Below are 18232 nucleotides of genomic sequence, written 5' to 3' on the forward strand. Positions count from 1 at the left end.
CACACACACACACACACACACACACACACACACACACACACACCTCACGCGCGCACGCGCACTTCTCCCCAGAATCAATCCCTGTCCCCACACCTTACACACACACACACACACACACACACAAACACACCTCGCGCGCGCGCACACTTCTCCCCAGCTTTCTGGGGCCTCTGGGCTTCCACGCTTCTGTGTGAAAGCTGGGAAGGGTTAGGGAAAGAAAGGAAGTCATAAACATACACAGAAGGGAAATATTTTCTCTTTGTTTTAAAAATGGTTAGGTTCAACTTGAGCTTCTAGATGGGTAAAAATTATATATCAGCCTATAACAGAGCTCTGAGTGTGGTTAACTGGTGCTTTGTAAAAAAAAAAAAAAATTCTGTGATAAAAATAAGTTTTGAAAAAGTTGGCATAAACAACGTCAGCAGATTTCTTTACTACAGGACTTCTCAGAGCACTCAGAACGCTAACGTGCAATGTGGGTAACCTGCTCTGTGGATTCTCAGGACCAGGAGGAAGAACCAAGTCTTCCCTCAAGCCCCAAACTGATTTGACCATAAAAACTTTTTTTTCATGGACTACTTGTGAGAGCTTTTGGAACAACCGTGATCTGTGAAACACTAGTTTGGGAAGCACTACTTTGGTGAACTTCGTATAGAGTTTGGGGTTAAACAACCTGCATTTGCTTCTTGACTTTGTCATGAATGTGAGCTCTGGTGAGCTATTCAGTTGTTTTGAGCCCGCGTCCTCCTCTGCAAAAAATGGAGAAAATATCAAATCCCTCATATGTAGAGGTGGATTAAGTAAATCACCGGGAACTGGGCCTGACAGATAATAAGTTGTTAGCCTCTCACTTCTTACCCCACAGAAGCCACTCCAGGGAGAACTAGGTCCTTAAGTCGTGCCCCAGCATGCCTAACACACTGCATTGCACATAGTCAGAGCTCCACTGATACTTGTTGAACAGGACAAACATCATTTCAAACAGAAAGAGGGGCACACAAAGGTGATATAAGAACAGTTGCAACTGTCCCTTGCTAAGGTGCTGGTTTCTAAAAGGCTCAGCATGGACAGAGCACCGGTGCAGCTGAGACAGGAGATAGCTAGAGAAAGGCTAGGCAGACAGACAGGTGGGTCCTCTGGTAACAATGCAGGGAATTCCCCGCTTTGGTAAACAAGCTCTCTGTGGGCTTCTCAGCTAAAGCTTAAGTACTCACAGCTGGGCTCAAAAAGCAACCAATCAGCTCACCATTAGGTCTCTACCTTAATACTGACCAATCAGAACAGCTACACTCACAGCTAGTGCTAGCCAATTGGCTTAGACTTAGGGCTACATAAGCACCAGGTTTCAGTCCCAAAGATGGATAACCCCTTGGGGTCCCCTCCCACCTTGGGAGCTTCTTTGTCCTCTCAATAAATCATGCTTTCTCACTTTTTGACTGTCCGTGTCCCTCATTCTTCCTGGGTATGAGACAAGAACCTCAATCCTGAAGAGCTGCAACCTTAAGAGCTGCAGAAGATTGTTGGAGCCGTCTGAACCAGGAGAGCTGCCAGAAGAAGTCGAAACTCCAAAGCTGAGACACTGCAGGGGCTAGGCTTGCTAACCCACCAAACCAGCAACACTCTCAGGGTTTAGCTTGCCAGCCCATTAGAGCCAACACTCCAGGGGCTAGGCTTGCCAGCCCATCAAATCACAACACTCTCAGGGCTTGGCTTGCCACCCCATTAGAGCTGACACTTCTGGGGCTAGGCTTACCAGCCCCTTGAGGACCCTCTCTGGGGCTTGGCTGGCTGACCCATTGAGTTGACACTATCGAAGCCCAGGCTGACCTGAAAAATCTGTATCACAACCAGCCACTCACGCATAGCCCATGGCTTCAAGGGAAGTCACTGTGGGATATCTGATGGGACCATTTGTTCCTGGACCCCCACTCAGGGCCCACAAACTGAGGCACTGACCAATGTGCTAGCCACACAGCACCAAGTTTCAGCAGATGATTTAACACAGCCAAAACAATGTGGAGATGAGAAACAACCTCACAGGAGGCAAGAATAACTGGCATATTTGGAAAGGTGCTTGGAAGGAGAGCAGCCAAAGACAGGATTTTGCCCAAAAAAGGAGACCAGCCACCTGGAGCTCAGCCTTAGCTGACAGCGTGCTGCAGGAGCACAGGGGAGCCACTGCAGGTGCAGCGTGTTACCCCCGGCAGGAGCCCAAGCTACTGGGGACACCCTAACCTAACCGGCAAACGGCCTCAGTCTGAGCCAGCACTCAAGAACAGGAGGTGGTCCCTGCCAAGGACTGCTGCTCACGCTCCTACCAAAGGCTGCAACCACTGTGGCTGACTGCAAAACTCAGAACATATCTGGACAGAGGAAAATGAAATCTCCCAGAGCAGCAGGGGTGGGCTACAAAATGCTTAAGAAGGAAACTATGGAACTTTTCTTAAATTTTCTTAGCAGCATGTGCACCCAAAGAGTGCCAACTGTTTCTCCCAAGCTTTTCTGTGGGCAGATGTGCAATCTCAGCCCTCCAGACGAGATGCCATCACTTCAAATGATACCAATCTCTAAGCCAATTTGAAGCAGGACCACTGAACTAGAAGCAGAATTGCAAAAGGACACTCAACAGCACGTCTGTGGGTCCTAATCGATAAAACTCACAGTGCTTCATTGCCATTCTCCAGTCACCCTTCAGGTATGAGGAAACCTACGCCCCACACTCTGTGAGGTCCTGAGGCAGGTTTGACAAGCAGAGCGCTGGAACGAAGTGGGGTGGGGTGGCAATATGACGCAGACAATCGATTAGGCCTGCAACGCATTTCTGAGTTGTTTCTTAGAAAATGAGCCTAAAGCAAAGTAAGTCTGGCCACACGGCTTTTTTTGCTGATTTTTCTTTTGCAACTCTCCATTTCAAGCGTTATCTTCTGCATTCTCATTAAGTTACAGCACATAAGAAGCAGTTTTCAGAGCCAAATGCCAACCTCTGCGAGAAGGGATGACAGACAAGAGGAAGTGTTAGGAGTGTGAGGAATATCACCAGTCAGAAACATTCCTTCCTACTGCGCATTGTGAACACTGCGCTACCTTGAATCTTTTCTGGCCCCACTGCTCCCACCCTGAAGCATGCCAAAGCACAAAACAACTGCATCATAAAGGTAGTTTCTGCTTCTCCGTGGTCTACAACTAAGAGTTATATATATTTTAAGCCTGGGGTAGCAAAGCACTACTACCCAGAGGATTTTCATCATTCACAAGACTCAGACAGCACCCCATTTTTGAAAGACTATGTCATATCATCTATTTGACATTCCAATTACTTTTATCAAAAGACCTAGAGATACTGGTGAGTCGAGTTATTAAGCTTGCTGGTAAGTCTATTTAAAATAATCAATCCTAAACTTCAAGTTGACTATCAGTGTTATTCATGTAGTTGTCACTCAGAGAATTTACTCTGCTGATGTTAATGACTTAATTGTACCAGGAATTAAGAGGATATTATAGTTGTACTGTAGGGTACAAGCTTGGGCCAGGCCCTGGGTGTCCATTTGGTGGACTACACACAGGCGTTGATGGAACTGATTTAAATGAGATTACTTGGGACTACAGAATTTTGATCTGCTATAATAAGATGTGTTTTATGTTATTACACGTCTGTTGCTAAGATATGGGTAAAACCCAGAGAGCGAAAAAGGCACAAAGCCTGAGGAGCAGTCACCCTTTTTCTCTTCTGTGGGAACAGTTACTTCCTTTCCCACCAGTTCTGGGCTTTGTTCCCTTAATCCTTTCCCGCAATTGTTCTGCTTTGCTGTTAGGGGGTAGCTTGGGGTGAGGCACCTGCACCTGAGAGACCTGCTGACATCAAATACATACCCTGTTGAAGCCTGCATGGAGAAGAGGGAGGACTGAGGCCTCTTCGTGGTCGTCCGACCTGCAACAAAGCAGAAAATGTGGTCACGCAGCAGGCATGAACCAGGATTCCCCACTGGAATATGGAGAGAGCGCAGTGAGGCCACGTAGCCTTCGCACTGAGAACGGCTTCCTGCCACCATGTGCCACAGAGTACCCTTGCCTTCAAGGACAGAGGCCCGACATCTGCCTTCCAGATTCACAAAGAACAAAAACAGAAGAGGAACTCCAGCAGTGTGCCTGGAAGTGTTACACCGGGCACACGTGAATGCCCTCCTCAGCTCTGGGCTGCCCTCTGGGGTCGTAGCAAATGTATGGGAGCAGTTCCATAAAAGGACATGTTAGGCACACTGCTCATCACAAGACCACTGTCTCCAAACCTTCTGGAAGCAAGACCTGGCTGGGTCCAATTCTCCAAGTAAGGAAGACTGCCTGAGGCAGAGTAGTGTCAGCAGGAATGCCTCTTAAAGGGAAGAAAGGAAAACAAAAATGGGTCATCGTCACTTGCTTCACAAGACGGTTTCCTAGACTGAGCCTACAGCGGGGTCTCGGGATTTCAGTTGGAATACAAGGTGAAGGAGTGGGTCGACTTGTCATGAGGACAAGCTGTCACCGGCTCTCACCGTGACAGGAGAGACACGGTATCCTAAGACAGCCAGCACCTGACAGGAGGTACACACCCTGAAAATCAGGGAAGAAAATGGAAAAAAAAAGGGCTTGGGTGGAAATGCAGAGAGAAAACGGGAAGAGAAGTCCCAGTGCTTATTGTGGCCTCGCCCACAGCTGACTCCTGCCCTGCAGGGAAAAGCTGTCTCTTGCTCCCTTTTCCCCTCGGGAACGCCAGGTACTACCTTCTCTGAATGATAAATCAGGAAGGGGACAAAAAAGGATTCCAAAGGTATTACTAATGTTCTATTTCTTAAGCTGGGTGACACAGACACAGGCATTCGTTTTCTTATTACTCTCCCTCTCTATGAACTCTTTTACAATAAAAAAGGAAAAAGGTGAGCAATCATAACAAATAAGCCACAGTAAGCCATGGTTTGTCGGATGAGTAAACGTTTTTGCTATGAAGAGGAAAAACAAGAGTGTTTCGTCCTTGGGCCCATGAGTATGCCAGGCCTGGGGAAGAGGCTGTGTGGCCTGGTACATCTCTGGTGTCTCTAAGACCTCAGATCGCAGAGTGTCTGGAAGACAAACCTAAGAAAGAGGGTATAAAGAGGCTGACTTCGTATCTCAGTCACCTCACTCCCAACAAGACAGCAGAGTATATGGAACCAATGGGGGCAATGTCTTCACTTTCTTTGGCTCACAGCCTATTAGACAAGGTAAAGAGACACAGCTCAAGGAGGAGCAGGTAAACAGGAGCCTTTCCTAAGGCAAGACTAAGCCATGACTTCCTACTGTACCTACTGGCTTTGGAATGAAGTATTTCAAGTCTCCCTGGGGCCAGGTTTACCTGGGGGAGCCCTAAGCATTCTTGTCTGAGTTCCTGACTTGCCAGCTCCCTTGGTGCAAAATCTGTCCCAAATGCTAGAGAGAGGTCAAGTCCAACAGGTCCTAAGCCCTAATTAAGGTCTTATTCTTTCTGAAGCTAATGACAGTCATTAAGTGACTACATGCATTGCAGCACTTGCCAAGACTCCCACACTGTAGCTGGTACAAACAACTTTCTTCCTGCTGGCTCTTTCATGTTAAGTGCTGGCCATTTTAGACGATAAACCAGCAGAATGGTACCAATACGACTCTGGCATCCTGCTTCTAGCCACATAACAGTCTTGACATCAACTTCACAATCCTTGTCTTATGGTGGATTTAGTGCCTCTTTGTTCTCATTCTTGGACAGGAAGGAAATATATTTCTTCTTAAATGGAAAACAAGCGTATCCCCATCTCTTTTCTTCAGAGAAAAAAGACAGACTGGGACAATGTTCTCTCCAGACTTCCTCCTTCTCAGATTTTCCATTAATTTCTGGCACGTAACAAGTGAACTTTTTTTCTTGAGGTGCATGAGTATGTGCTAAGGACATTCATATATGATAGAAAAGCCTAAATATTTATAGGAACTTGTGAATCAATGACAACGACAACAACAAAAGAGCAAGATCTAAAGATGGTTTTAGGGTCCAGAATAAGCCCATGGCCTTGCTAAGTGCAAAGACTGAATGACATCAGACGAGTGTTTCAGAATGAACAGAACTCCTTTCAGCAGGGACAGGAGGTGCGCTTACACTTGAGAAACCACCGCGAGGATCACCGTGTGCTCAGAGGGGTTTGTGGCCCGGATCGACCTGCAACGAGAAGGCTCCAAGTCAAACAAGGGCATCTGGGCTTTGTTACCGTCAGGGAATGTGGAACTTCTTCACAGTGAAAATGGCACAAGATCAAATCTTTCTCTAATCAAAGGTCTCAAAACACATGGAAGACAACAAAGAAAGATGCCCTTGTGGGTTAGAACAATCCCTTCATTTTATTTAATAAAAACTTTTTTTGAACTCCCAGGCAATTATCCAACAGGTCAGACCTGCCAATTTTCCACTTCAGAAATTGGCAAATTCCACTTAAATTCCATGTTCTTTGATTAAAATTCCACTCTGAAAAAAAAAAAAAAAAAAATTGGCAGTCTTGCAATCCTCTTCTTATCAGTATGTACCTGGGGGAGCTAATTGGGTTGGATCTTTTCCCTTTTTAAATAGATATTCAGAAAGTTGGCCTTATACTACAAATTAAAACCTTGCTGGAAGCTGGATGTGCAAATGCAAGTTAAAGTCTATTAAGGACGGTACAAAGAGCCACTCAAATTTTTCAGTCCTACTGTTGCTTGTGCTTAAATAATCTAAACAACTTGACCATCAGCTGGGGCTGGGAAATGTTGCAATATAGTAACTGTCACAGTATAATGATGTTTGTTGTACTAAGACCACCTGTAGACAGTTTATTCTCTAGGAATTTAACTAGAAAAAAATATATATAAGAATATAAAATGTTGAGGTCTGTGACTCTTCTTAGCTATGCTATGCTATAGCCCAAATTCCAGACTATTCTGGTAAGGGGATTTTGAATTGAACAAACTTTTTTTCTTTGTTTTTTTGGTTTTTTTTTTGAGTTGGAGTCTCACTCTGTTGCCAAGGCTGGAGTACAGTGGCACACTCACGGCCACCCCAGTGTCAACCTGCTGGGCGCCGGCAATCCTTCCACCTCAGCCTTTCAAGTAGCTGGAAATACAGGCGTGTGCTACCACACCTGGCTAATTTTTTATTTATTGTAGAGACCAGGTCTCGCCAAGTTGCTGGGGATGGTCTCAAGCCCATGGGCTCAGGCAATCCGCTCGCCTCAGTCTCCCAAAGTGCTGGGATTACAGGCTGAGCCACCGAGCCCAGCCTGGACAAACTTTTAATAAAAGGCCACATACTTGACTCTCAGTGCAAATCAGCATGCTTGCTTTGACCTTTTCCCTGGGGTTGCCCTCTGCTTACTCTGAGTTTCCTTGGAGGGAAACCATCATCTCCAAGCACAGAAATACTCCTGAGTTCTCTGTGAGACAACATGTATATGTTTTTCTCTCTGGCTACGGGCATTCTGCTCCTCTCCACTTTTAACGTGTGCGCACTACTGCTCCCCTAGGGACAGTCGGTTCATACTCCTTCATCCTCTTCAACTCCAAAATTCCCTGGCCTTTCTCAAAACTCTGTACCTTCTCCGTGTCTTGTTTCTTGATACCTCACTCCCTGTGGACAGAAGGTTCAAGAAAATCATCAGCTGCCGAGTTCCTGGGAAGTAAAGTTTCCCCACTTGGAGAAATGGTATTTGAAAGCGCTCCTCTGGAGAGGATGCTACAACTCCCAGGGTGGGAGCAGGAGGGACAAGTCAGGAAACCTCCCGTGCCACCAGCAGAGATGATGTCCCACCCACCACCCACCACCCACATGGAGGGCGAAGATATACTTATCTTACACCTAAGAGCCTACTGGATACTTCCAGAAACAGCAGTCAGCACTTGATGAGAAAACTATTCAGGGTTTCAGAGACATGCTCTGGTGTCCAGGGAAACACTGGGTGCATTTCACCCTCACCCAGCCTGCCCGCCCGCCAGTGAAGCAGCATGGGCGTGCTACCTACGAAGGGGTGAGTCTCAGGCAAGAGACTGAGACACGTAATGGCATAACCAGGCGGGCGCACACACTCTCATGGTTTCTTCTGGGATGGGTTTCTGTGTTTGGGGCTGCTTCCTGCTGTCTGCCTCTTCCCTCTCATTCCTCCCAAGGAACTCATGTGCTAAGAGAGACCTACACTTCTTCCTTGGAGACCTGAGAGAAAGAGGTGTGTTAGGCTGAGGTCCAGACCAGATAAAGGGCCAGGGATCCAGGGCACAGATGACAATATAGAATACACATCTGCCAGGAGTGTGCCACCCATCCTTCTCCCTAGAGCATATGTGCTGGGAGGCAAGCACTCAGAACCTGGCCAGATGTATATCCCTAACTTCAGAATGGCATAGACTCCCCCATTGTTTATCTGTGCAGCTAAGACAGAAATACATTTGTTAGGAAACAAACCTATCTCTTCAGATTCGAAGAAGAGTGTAAATCCTTTGCCTGAATGAAAAGATTTCTTCCTATTAATTTTTACTTTACAATTAAAACTTTTCTATGCATAAATCATTCTATGCATGAACAAAGAGCTGTGGTGTGTCTAATACACAACCATGTAAGAAAAGTAAGTGAAGACCAAGAAAAATCAGACATAGTTATATAGGACTCAATTCTACCTTGAAAATAATTTTTTAAAAAAACCTCTTAATACTGAGAATAGCATTCAAATATTTTATATGTTGAATGTATAGTTATATATATTCTTAAATAGGAAACCACTTCCATGCAGAAAGGTGAGGTTATTTGAGACCACTAAAACATTTTAAAAACATTTTGAGACCAAAAAAAAATTTTTAATTGAGAAAAATTATTATTTGGGAAACTAAAAGTCATTTTTCAAAAACAGCAAGGTGATTCCCATGATAAGAAACTTCTCTTAGCTCATGAATTTCTTGTCAGGGTACTGAAGGTTCTGAGAAACCATTTCCCACCTTTCAGTTTCTTTGCAAATATTCAAGAAAATTCCAGCTCCGCATGCAACTGGACTCTGTCCTGGCCTAGTGTTTAATTAGTGAACTCTTCCCGTTGGCTTCAAAGCATTCCACTTCTGCTAAAGGAATCAGCCAATCCAGAGCTCACTCTCAGGACTGCATGTTTATTTATGATGGGGCTTGTGTCTCCTCCCCAGGGTGCAAGCTCGTCTGTACACAAGCAGGGGCTGGGGTCCCTGGAAGAGTTCCTGCTGCTGCCAAATGGCTGCCTTCACTCTGTGATGGGGAAGCCTGCTGTGGGATCTATCCATCTGTGTAAGGCAGGGAAAAATCCATACTTCACACATTTCTGATGCTCATTTTGGGACAGAATAATGAAGATTAAAATAGCTGGTTTAAATCCAACCCGTATCTGTATAATGAGAATGGTGTGAATTTTAATGTTTTTTTAATGAGCAATATACATGGGGTGGGGGGAATACCCTGAAGTGTTCAGGAGAGCCCAGCTCACACCTCTAAATTTAGTGCAACTCAAATGTGGAGAAGTAGAAGAGGCGAGAGGAATCCACAGGAAGGAGCTATAGCTCTCACCGTGGAGCTTTGTATATACTGCTTAGAGACATCAATTCATATTTTAGAAATATTTGAAAGAGAAAGACATCTGTAAGTGAAGTTCATTTTAAGCTAATAAGTGAACAGTGATTAAGCATATTCAACGAGGAAAGGAACCTGCACACTGCCTCTGCGTCGAAGTTCCGGGTCTGTCTGTGGTCGATGACAATAATTTCATGATGCTTGTCGAGAAAGCATTCAAGGGCTGACTCAGGAGTTCGAGCAATATTGCACCTGTAACCAGCTCGGTCACAGGCCCACCAGAAGCCATCGCTCTGACTATCTTCCTTTGCAAAGATCAGCAAAACCTGAAACAACAAAAAGAGCATCTCGACAGGAATCATCATTCTCAGAAACACCAGTTAAAAATCAGGCCTATGGTATATGGGTCAAAAATGGGGCGGCTGCCTGGGTTCAAACACCTCCACCTGGTTACAGTGGTCTCTGAACAAGTTATTTCACCTCTTTGGCCTACAGTTTCTCTTGCTGTGCCACCTAAGTTAGCTGTGAGAATTGAATGCTTGGGGGCTGAGAAGGTGCCTGGTGGTGGTTGCTATTCACTGCAATGACAAGTATTCTTAATTTCCTAATTAGTTTTTTTTTTTTTTTTAATGTAAATGGGATAACCAACACAGGTTAGAGTATAGTTCATATATACAGCATGCAGATTTAGTTCCAGGGCAACCACACTCTAACCTGAGTCAATTATCCCTGGAGCTGATGGAGCTAAACTGAGGAATATTTGCCTCTATTTGCCTCACTGGGAAACAGCCACCTCCCACACCCCTCCCCCTCTCCCCCCAGGAAAGAAGCCTCTGGACTCTGGAACCAGATTCCCTGCCAGCCAGGAAGCCAGAGACAGCTCACCATGACCTGAGACAGCTCACCATGACCTGAGCGTATGTATAACTTTATGGCCTCTCTCCCTACAGGACTGGGTACCAGAAGAGCAAGGGCTTCCCTGTCTCATTCCCTGCTGCACTCCCTGTGCTCAGCACATGGCTGGCTCTTGCTAGATCCTCAGTCAATATTTGGGGTTTTCTGAGAAATGCAGGAGGGCTTTACTATTAATAGAAGTAAGACTACCTCCCAGCAATAGGTCTAATAAGAAAACCCTATCATAATCTCAAGATATTGATAAGGCATTTAATATTCTTCCACATACACTTCTGGTTTAAACAATTAGGAATGAAAGAGTAGCAGTTTCTCCACACGAAGAGCTTTTAAGCCAATAGTCAATATTATTCATCATGGTGAAATACTGAATGTGCCTTGTTTATAATCAGAAATAAGCCAAACTGTCCAATTATTACATTTTTAAAATATTTTATTAATTGAAAATATATAGAAAAGTAGAAAATACACAGAAAAGTAATTTAATGGGTCTTATGTATCCATCACCCAACTTCATCAATAACCAACCCCAAACCAATGTGGGTTCCCCTCTAACCCTGCCCACCTCCCAGCTCTCATATTAGATTGCAGCAAACCCAGTTATCTTATTTCACCCATATGCATCTGTGAAAGATAAAGATTCTTTTTAAAATTAACAAAACCACAAACCATTTCATACCTAAATCTCCTCAATAGTTCCTTAATATCAATAAATATCTGTATATCTCATATATGCCATTTGTTTTATAGTTTGTTTGAATCATTTTCTGTTTTTAAATGTCATGTTTCCAGAAGAGAAAGAATGTATTTTTCAGCATGATTTTGGCATTTCCTTCTTAGCATGTGGCTTAAAAATCACAGGCCAATAATATACGAAGCAGCTACACTTGTAAGGGCTCATCTTGGCTGGGGTCTCCCCTGTTTGGCCCGGATGCTCCTAAAATCTCCAGCCACAGAGCTCCCTCTAGGATGAAGCAGGAAGAAGCTCTCTTGAGAAAAGAGAAGAACACAGCCTTGCAGATTTTGATAATGACAAAAAAGCCTTCAAACCAAACTGTCAACAAGGGAGCCACAATGAGAAAAATCAGGTAGAATAACCTGGCCAGTGCAAAAAGTCAATAGTCCCTTGCATGGTGTAGCTATGGATTTATATGAGAAACTCAACACACAGAGCCTAAAATCCAGAGAAGGCAAACGAACTTCTTGTCCCTCATCTGTCTGGCTGAATTATTAATATTTCTAAATAAGAATCTCCAGTCTGTATTTCCTTGAGGCCATCATGTCTCCATATTTGACCAATACAGTAAGAACACAACTCTATTCTCCTGTTGGACATTGCTACAGATATCACTAATCTTTAGAAACTCTGTTTTTAATTGCTGAAGGTGTGTTGATGAACATGTGGTGGTAAAAGGACAAACAGCAAACAATAGGCAGATGAAGTGAGCACATCACAAAAGATGCTAACAATGAAAGGTGCTATGAGGAAACCAGCAGAGCAGAGGAGGGGTTAGGAGCAGTGCTGGCAGCAGTACTAAGTAGGCCCATGGGGTGAGCCTCACTGAGAAGATGACATGTGAACAAATGCCTGAAGGGAAGAGGGAGGGAAGTCCAATGATGTGTGGAGGGAAAGCCTTCCAGTCGATTCCATAAGCCCACAGGACATGTGCCTGACGTGTTCAAGGGACTGCCAGGGAGCCCGTGTGACCCCAGGGAGGAAGAAGGGCGAGAGGGTGGGAGGAGGTCAAGTTCACCACAGAGGGCTAGACCCTGGTAAGAGCTTCTAGGCCAGTTGATAACTTAGAAAACTGGATTTCACATGGAAATTTACAAAAGTGATTGGAGGTGGGGGGTTGTATTAATTGTGCCTTCCTTTTTTCTGTGTTTCTGATGCTTTGACATCTGGGGCTTTGCCGACACTAGAGGGACTCCCTTCCCAGGGTTAGCTAATTCCTAAAGACAGCAAGCAACTCTCCAGGAGTGTGCCCTTCACACTTCCAACTAAGCCATCCAGAGTCCATGCCCCACCACTCTCTTTGGCACTTACATTCTGAGCCACAGTCCCCTTGTACTAATCACCCCAAGGTCAGGCACCAGAAACTAGAAAAAACTGCGATGGCCCAGCGCCCCTGAAATCATTCAGACTAGCTAATCCTAGACTTGCACAACCTGCCTCAACCTTTCTTTGCCCACATTTCTTTTGACTCCCTCTGCCTCCTGCCTCACCTTGATGTTGCCCATGTGGCCCTGCGTGGTGTGGTGGCCCTTTCCTCTTGGGAACTGTGAGGAACGGTTGTCTCAATGCCAACCGCTTCCTGACCTGTTGTCCTTACCATACCTGAATAATAAAATCTACATTTTAAACGGGAATACTCACATTATAAAGTTGCTCACTAGAGAATTTCTTTGGATGGTATTTTAAATTCTTTCCATATATAAAAATTAATTTAGAAAGACTAATTTGTAATGATACAACTCCTAAGTAAAGTGAAAATCAATGAGAATAAAAAACACACTCTAGAGTAAAATGCTGTAATAATCACCTTTTAAAAAATGTTTGCCTAGCTCTGGAAAATTATATGATACCTGATCCAGGAAAGGGGTGGAGCCAAGTCTCAAGGATCGTACCCCTTATTCCCATCTCCAGGCTACAGCAGGGCTAATGATATTCGGTTTCTAGGAATTTGGAATTTGAGCAGATAGACACAGAGGCTGGGAATTGGGAACCATGAGCCATTCATAGCAGAGATATTGAAGGAAGAAGAATCTTCAATACCCACTGCCCAAGAGCTCAGAGAGGGCCCACCCTTCCAAGTCATGGTTTTTCAATTCTTCCTTGGATTCTGCACACACACACACACACACACACACACACACACACACACACACAATTATGCTATTTTTCTAATATATTTCCTATTCATGTATTTGCCTTTTTATGTAAGCTGTTATTTGCAACCAATTGGCCACTGGGATCAGAGGAGAGGTCAGTCAAGTAAGGAAAAAATGGTCTGGAAACCTTCTTTAACTGTCCCAGGGAAAGTGATGCTGATTATAGCTATAGGCTAAGGAGAATTTTCTAAGGGCCAACCATTATATTGAAAATACTTCAAATACACTATCGCACTCAATAACCTTTTAGTAACTCTTCGTAGGTGAATTTTATCCCCATTTTACAGACGTGGAAACTGAGGCATGTATGGTTAAGAAATTTATCCAGAGGGTACCTTAATCAAGGGAGTTGAGGGCCAGTTGAAGGCCCAAACTTCACCTGCACATAGATTATTTACGTACCTAATCCTGACCTGGACCCCACATCTCTATAATAAAATAAAGTAAAAAAAAAAAAGACTTATCCATAGCCACACAGCTAGCAAGATTTGATTGAGGTTGGCCTGACCCTAAAGCCTTTGCAATTACTGTGTTCAGTAACTTACTCTGCCTCAGTTTTGTTTTTACTCCCTGAAATACCAACCCCAAATTCCTAACACAGTGGCTGGACTAGGTGGAAGACACGACTGGGTGGCAGCAGCAAGGACAGACAGTTAAGGAGGTGCTGCCATTGTGAGTCACGGAGTCTGAATGTCTCCATCACTCGGTCGTCTTCCTTGCTGTGTGAAGATCAGCCCCTCACGAAGCCACATGATCTCTAATATATAAAATCTCCAATATATAACAGTTCCAGAAAAATCCATATCCGTACAACATGGAAGAATATGCTTTGAAGGAAGGTACTGCCTTGCTAAGAAAAAGCTCAGGGTGCTCCAAGTCCAGCTAGAAAGCTCAGTGTGAGGGGAGTGGGGACAGGACTCTCTAAGCAGAAGCATTAACTCTGCACTCCAGGGAAGTAAATGTCTTCCAGGCATTGACAAAGAAAAGCCACTTGGTTTTCAGACGGTATCATGTTGATCTGAATCTACTGCCTCATAACATTACTCCTACTTTTTCTTTTCTAACCAAGATTAGAAAATCTGACTTTCACTGTGAGTCACATCCACTTACCCAGGAGAGATGTCCTCTGCAGCATCAGGCTGCCCTTCTAGTCCACTCTGTTCCTCACTGTGCTCCTGCCAGCTCTGTGTGATGTTACATGTGCTGATGGGAGCAAATTTCCCTGGTGAACTCAGAAATGCACCCTCAAAAGCAACCACATCCTGGAATATTCTTATCAAGCCATTTCTTCCCACTCCATCCAGCTAGTGTAGCTAATTAATATTTTTGGCATTCCAGCAAAGTAACAGAATAGATATTTTTCTCCAAGGGAAAAATAAAATCAAACAAACAAACAAACAAAATGCACTAAAACATAGTTTGATTTTTCTAAGACGTTGCAATGTCAGTAGCAGAAGCAGTAAAACATATGACGAAGTATCAAGGCTCCTAAAGTTAGTGTTATAAACAAGAAAACCAACCTCCCCGACCACTCTCTGTGGTCTGGAAGCATCATGCCATCTCTCTCCCCTGCAGCACTGAGCATGGAGCCTTGAGGTACTTGAAAGATTCTACTGGATGAATCAATGAGCCAGACTCTGTTTTAATGAGACCAAGTAGTAAAGCCATCTTTGGCCCTAAGTTGAGCTTGTTATCTTTTAAAAAGAGTCTCTTAATTATTCTGTCCCTCACGCAGAGAAGGACTCTCAATCACTTACATCTGCTGTCATTTGAGACCAAACTCATGTGACAGAAACCATGTGGGGTACACAGTAGCACTGGCCACATTCCAGCTCTTGCACTGGGTGGTTAGGTTCACAGTATTCATTTTATTATTATGTTTTACAGGTTATAAGCACAAACAAAAATATTTTTGTGTGTTTTAGTGTAGCAACTATAATAAATTTAAATTTACTAGTAACAGTTTTCAGTTATGAGGGAGTGGGGCTGTCAAGGGGTATTTAAATTCTGCAAAGGACAGAATTTGAGAGAACAGAAATACAATATAACAAGACTTTGTTATAAAATTTGACTACTAAGCATATATATTAAAAATAACTTAGGGGCAACCACTAAAAGAAAATAAGTACACCAATAGCTCCCAAATATCAGAGAAAATAAACTGTAATTTCTAAAATTTTGTCAACTTGATGATAAACAGAAATAAGAAAACAGAAAAGAGTAATAGAAAGAATATACAAAATAAAACCAACTGTATGAGTAATCACACTCCATGTAATCAGACTGAACTCATCTAATAAAAGACAGCTATTATGGAAACAGATTTAAGAAAAATAAAACTATGTGCTGCTTAAAAGAGGCATATTTAAAATAAAATTGTGAAGTATCTGCTATCTTTTGTTTCCAAAAAAACAAAACAAAACAGAAAAAGCTATATGAAAAAGGTGTTAACCAAAGGAAGGTGGTCTGGCAATATTACCAAAAGATGTTACAGAATATAAGGCAAAAAGTCCCACTACATAGTGATAAGAGAGACAGTCACCAAGAATATACAACCATCAAGAACTTGGATACACCGAAGAACACAGACCCCAAATATAAGCAAATGTTAACAGATATTGATTATCTTGAGAAGCCCATTATAATGAGAAACAGGTAAATCATATAGTCACAAAATCAGTCACAAAATTAATAGAGATTATTTGAAGAGCAAAATTGATAAAGTTGAACTAATTCATGTATATAGAGCTCTCTATCCAACAAATAGAGAATACATCTTTTGAAGTACTTTTTGTGGAATATTGATACATACTTGGCCACCAAACAAGTTGCAATAAATATAAAAGAATTAGTAGCAAAGGCATCCAAGAAATTCAGTGGAGAAGAACAGTCTTTTTGACAAGTGGAGCTGGGAACAACTAGACATCATCATGGGAGCAAGGGCAGGGGGGTGGGGCTATCCCATATTATACCACACACAAAAATTAGTTTGAAATCAGTTATAGATCTATAATTAAAAATTAAAACAATAAAGTCTCTAAAATATTAAAAGTTATCTTCTTGAGCTGGGAGTAGATAAAGATTTTTAGAACACAGAATGCAAATATCTATCAAAGGAAAAAAGTGATAAATTAGACTTCATTAAAATGAAAAATATTTGCTCATAAAAGTCAGAGTCATAACAATGAATAAAAGAGCCACAGATTGGGATAAACTGTTCTCTAAATCTGACAAAGGAGGTATAACAAGAATATATAAATAACTCCTACAACTCAATAACTTTTAATAATTAACCTAACTTTAAAAATGAGCAGAAGACTTGACCAAACACTTCACAAAAGAAAACAGAGGAATGGCCAATCAGCAAAAGAAAAAGTGCTCATCATTAGTCATGGAGAAATGCAAATTTAAATCACTGTAAGATAGTACTACTGCTCATCCACTAGAGTAGCTAAAATTTAAAAAACTGACAGCATCAAATATTACCAAGGATTTGGAATAACCAGAAATTCCATGGTTCCTTGCTGGGGTATAAAATAGTACTTTGGGAGAAGGTCTAAAGTATCTTAAAAACTATACAAGTCATTGTTCTGGAGGTTCCAGCCAGGACAATTAGGCTGGGGGGGGGGCGGGAAAAGACATCTAGATTGGAAAGGAAGAAATAATGACAGGTCCTTGTATATAGAAAATCCTAAGAAATCCATAAAAAATGAATACATGAGTTCAGTACTTTGCAGGATACAAGATCCTGCAAAATATAAAGACATTTCATGTTTGTAGATTGCTAACATAATAATACTCCTGATTGGTCTACAGATTCACTGCAATCCCTATCAACATCCCAGCTGGCTCCTCACCCTCAACCCCCTGCTGAAATTGACAAGCTGGTCCTAAAATTCATACAAAGATGAAAGGGATAGCCAAAACCATCTTGAAACAACAATAGAGTTTGGGAACTCACACTTCACAATTTTAAAACTTACTACAAAGCTACCATGATCAAAAAAGTGTGGTACTAGCATAAGGACAGACATATGAATCAATGAATAAAACTAATAATCCAGAAATGAACTCTGACATTTATGGTTGATTGATTTTTGACAAAGATGCCAAGACAATTCAGTGGAGAAAGAAGAATGTTTTTAACAAATGCTGCTAGGACTAGATATTCATATGTAAAAGAACAAATCTGGATCCCTACACCTCACGCCACATACCAAATTAACTCAAGACAGATCATAGAGCTATAAAACTCTTAGAAGAAAAGAAGTAGATCTTTGTGATTTTAGCTTAGGCAACGTGCCCCTAGGTATAACACTGAATGATGCTGAATGAAGAAAACAAATGCAAGAATTATACTTGCAGCAGGATACTTTTCAAAGAGACCTTAAAAACATTCAAAGCAAGAGTGGACATTATGAATGGACACATACCTATGAGGAGTAAGTACACAAATAGTTTACTATTAGAGAGGAAAGGAAGAGGGGGAAGGGATAAATAAAAGGCTTAAAGATTATCTGCAATTTTTGTTTCCGAAAAAAACTCATTGAAACAAATAGGGCACAGTGTTAATATCTGATAAAAGCGGGGCAGGTGTGGATACCCGTATGTACCTCTATGAATATTTGAAATATTTTACAGTTTGACAAATTATACTTTTTTTTTTTTTGAGGTGGAGTCTCACTCTGTCGCCCAGACTGGAGTGCAGTGGCTGTTCCCGGCCACCGCAGCCTTGAGCTGCTGGGCTCCGGCGATCCTTCCGCCTCAGCCTTCCAAGTAGCTAGAACTACAGGCATGCGCTACCACGCCCGGCTGATATTTTGATTTATTGTAGAGATGAGGTCTG

The 18232-nt window shown here is 42.7% G+C and overlaps 1 protein-coding gene across 7 annotated transcripts in view; it reads right to left on the reverse strand.

The window, feature by feature from the left end:
* Window positions 1–18232, reverse strand: part of PDE8B (phosphodiesterase 8B) — a 104643-nt gene that overhangs the window by 84765 nt on the left and 1646 nt on the right. For 5 of the 7 annotated variants that reach the window (XM_021710065.1, XM_021710049.1, XM_021710054.1 and 2 more), the window contains exons 2-4: window positions 9718–9908; window positions 6137–6196; window positions 3871–3928 (exon numbers count right to left, since the gene is read on the reverse strand). In XM_021710065.1, coding sequence (XP_021565740.1) covers window positions 3871–3928; window positions 6137–6196; window positions 9718–9908 — 309 coding nt within the window. Of the gene's footprint in view, window positions 1–3870; window positions 3929–6136; window positions 6197–9717; window positions 9968–18232 lie in introns of those variants that run through there. The other 2 variants (XM_008053569.1, XM_008053564.1) reach the window with 1 other exon arrangement.

Source organism: Carlito syrichta, unplaced genomic scaffold (genome assembly GCF_000164805.1).
Source record: "Carlito syrichta isolate Samal-C Ts95f unplaced genomic scaffold, Tarsius_syrichta-2.0.1 Scaffold74866, whole genome shotgun sequence".
Lineage (NCBI taxonomy): Eukaryota > Metazoa > Chordata > Mammalia > Primates > Tarsiidae > Carlito > Carlito syrichta.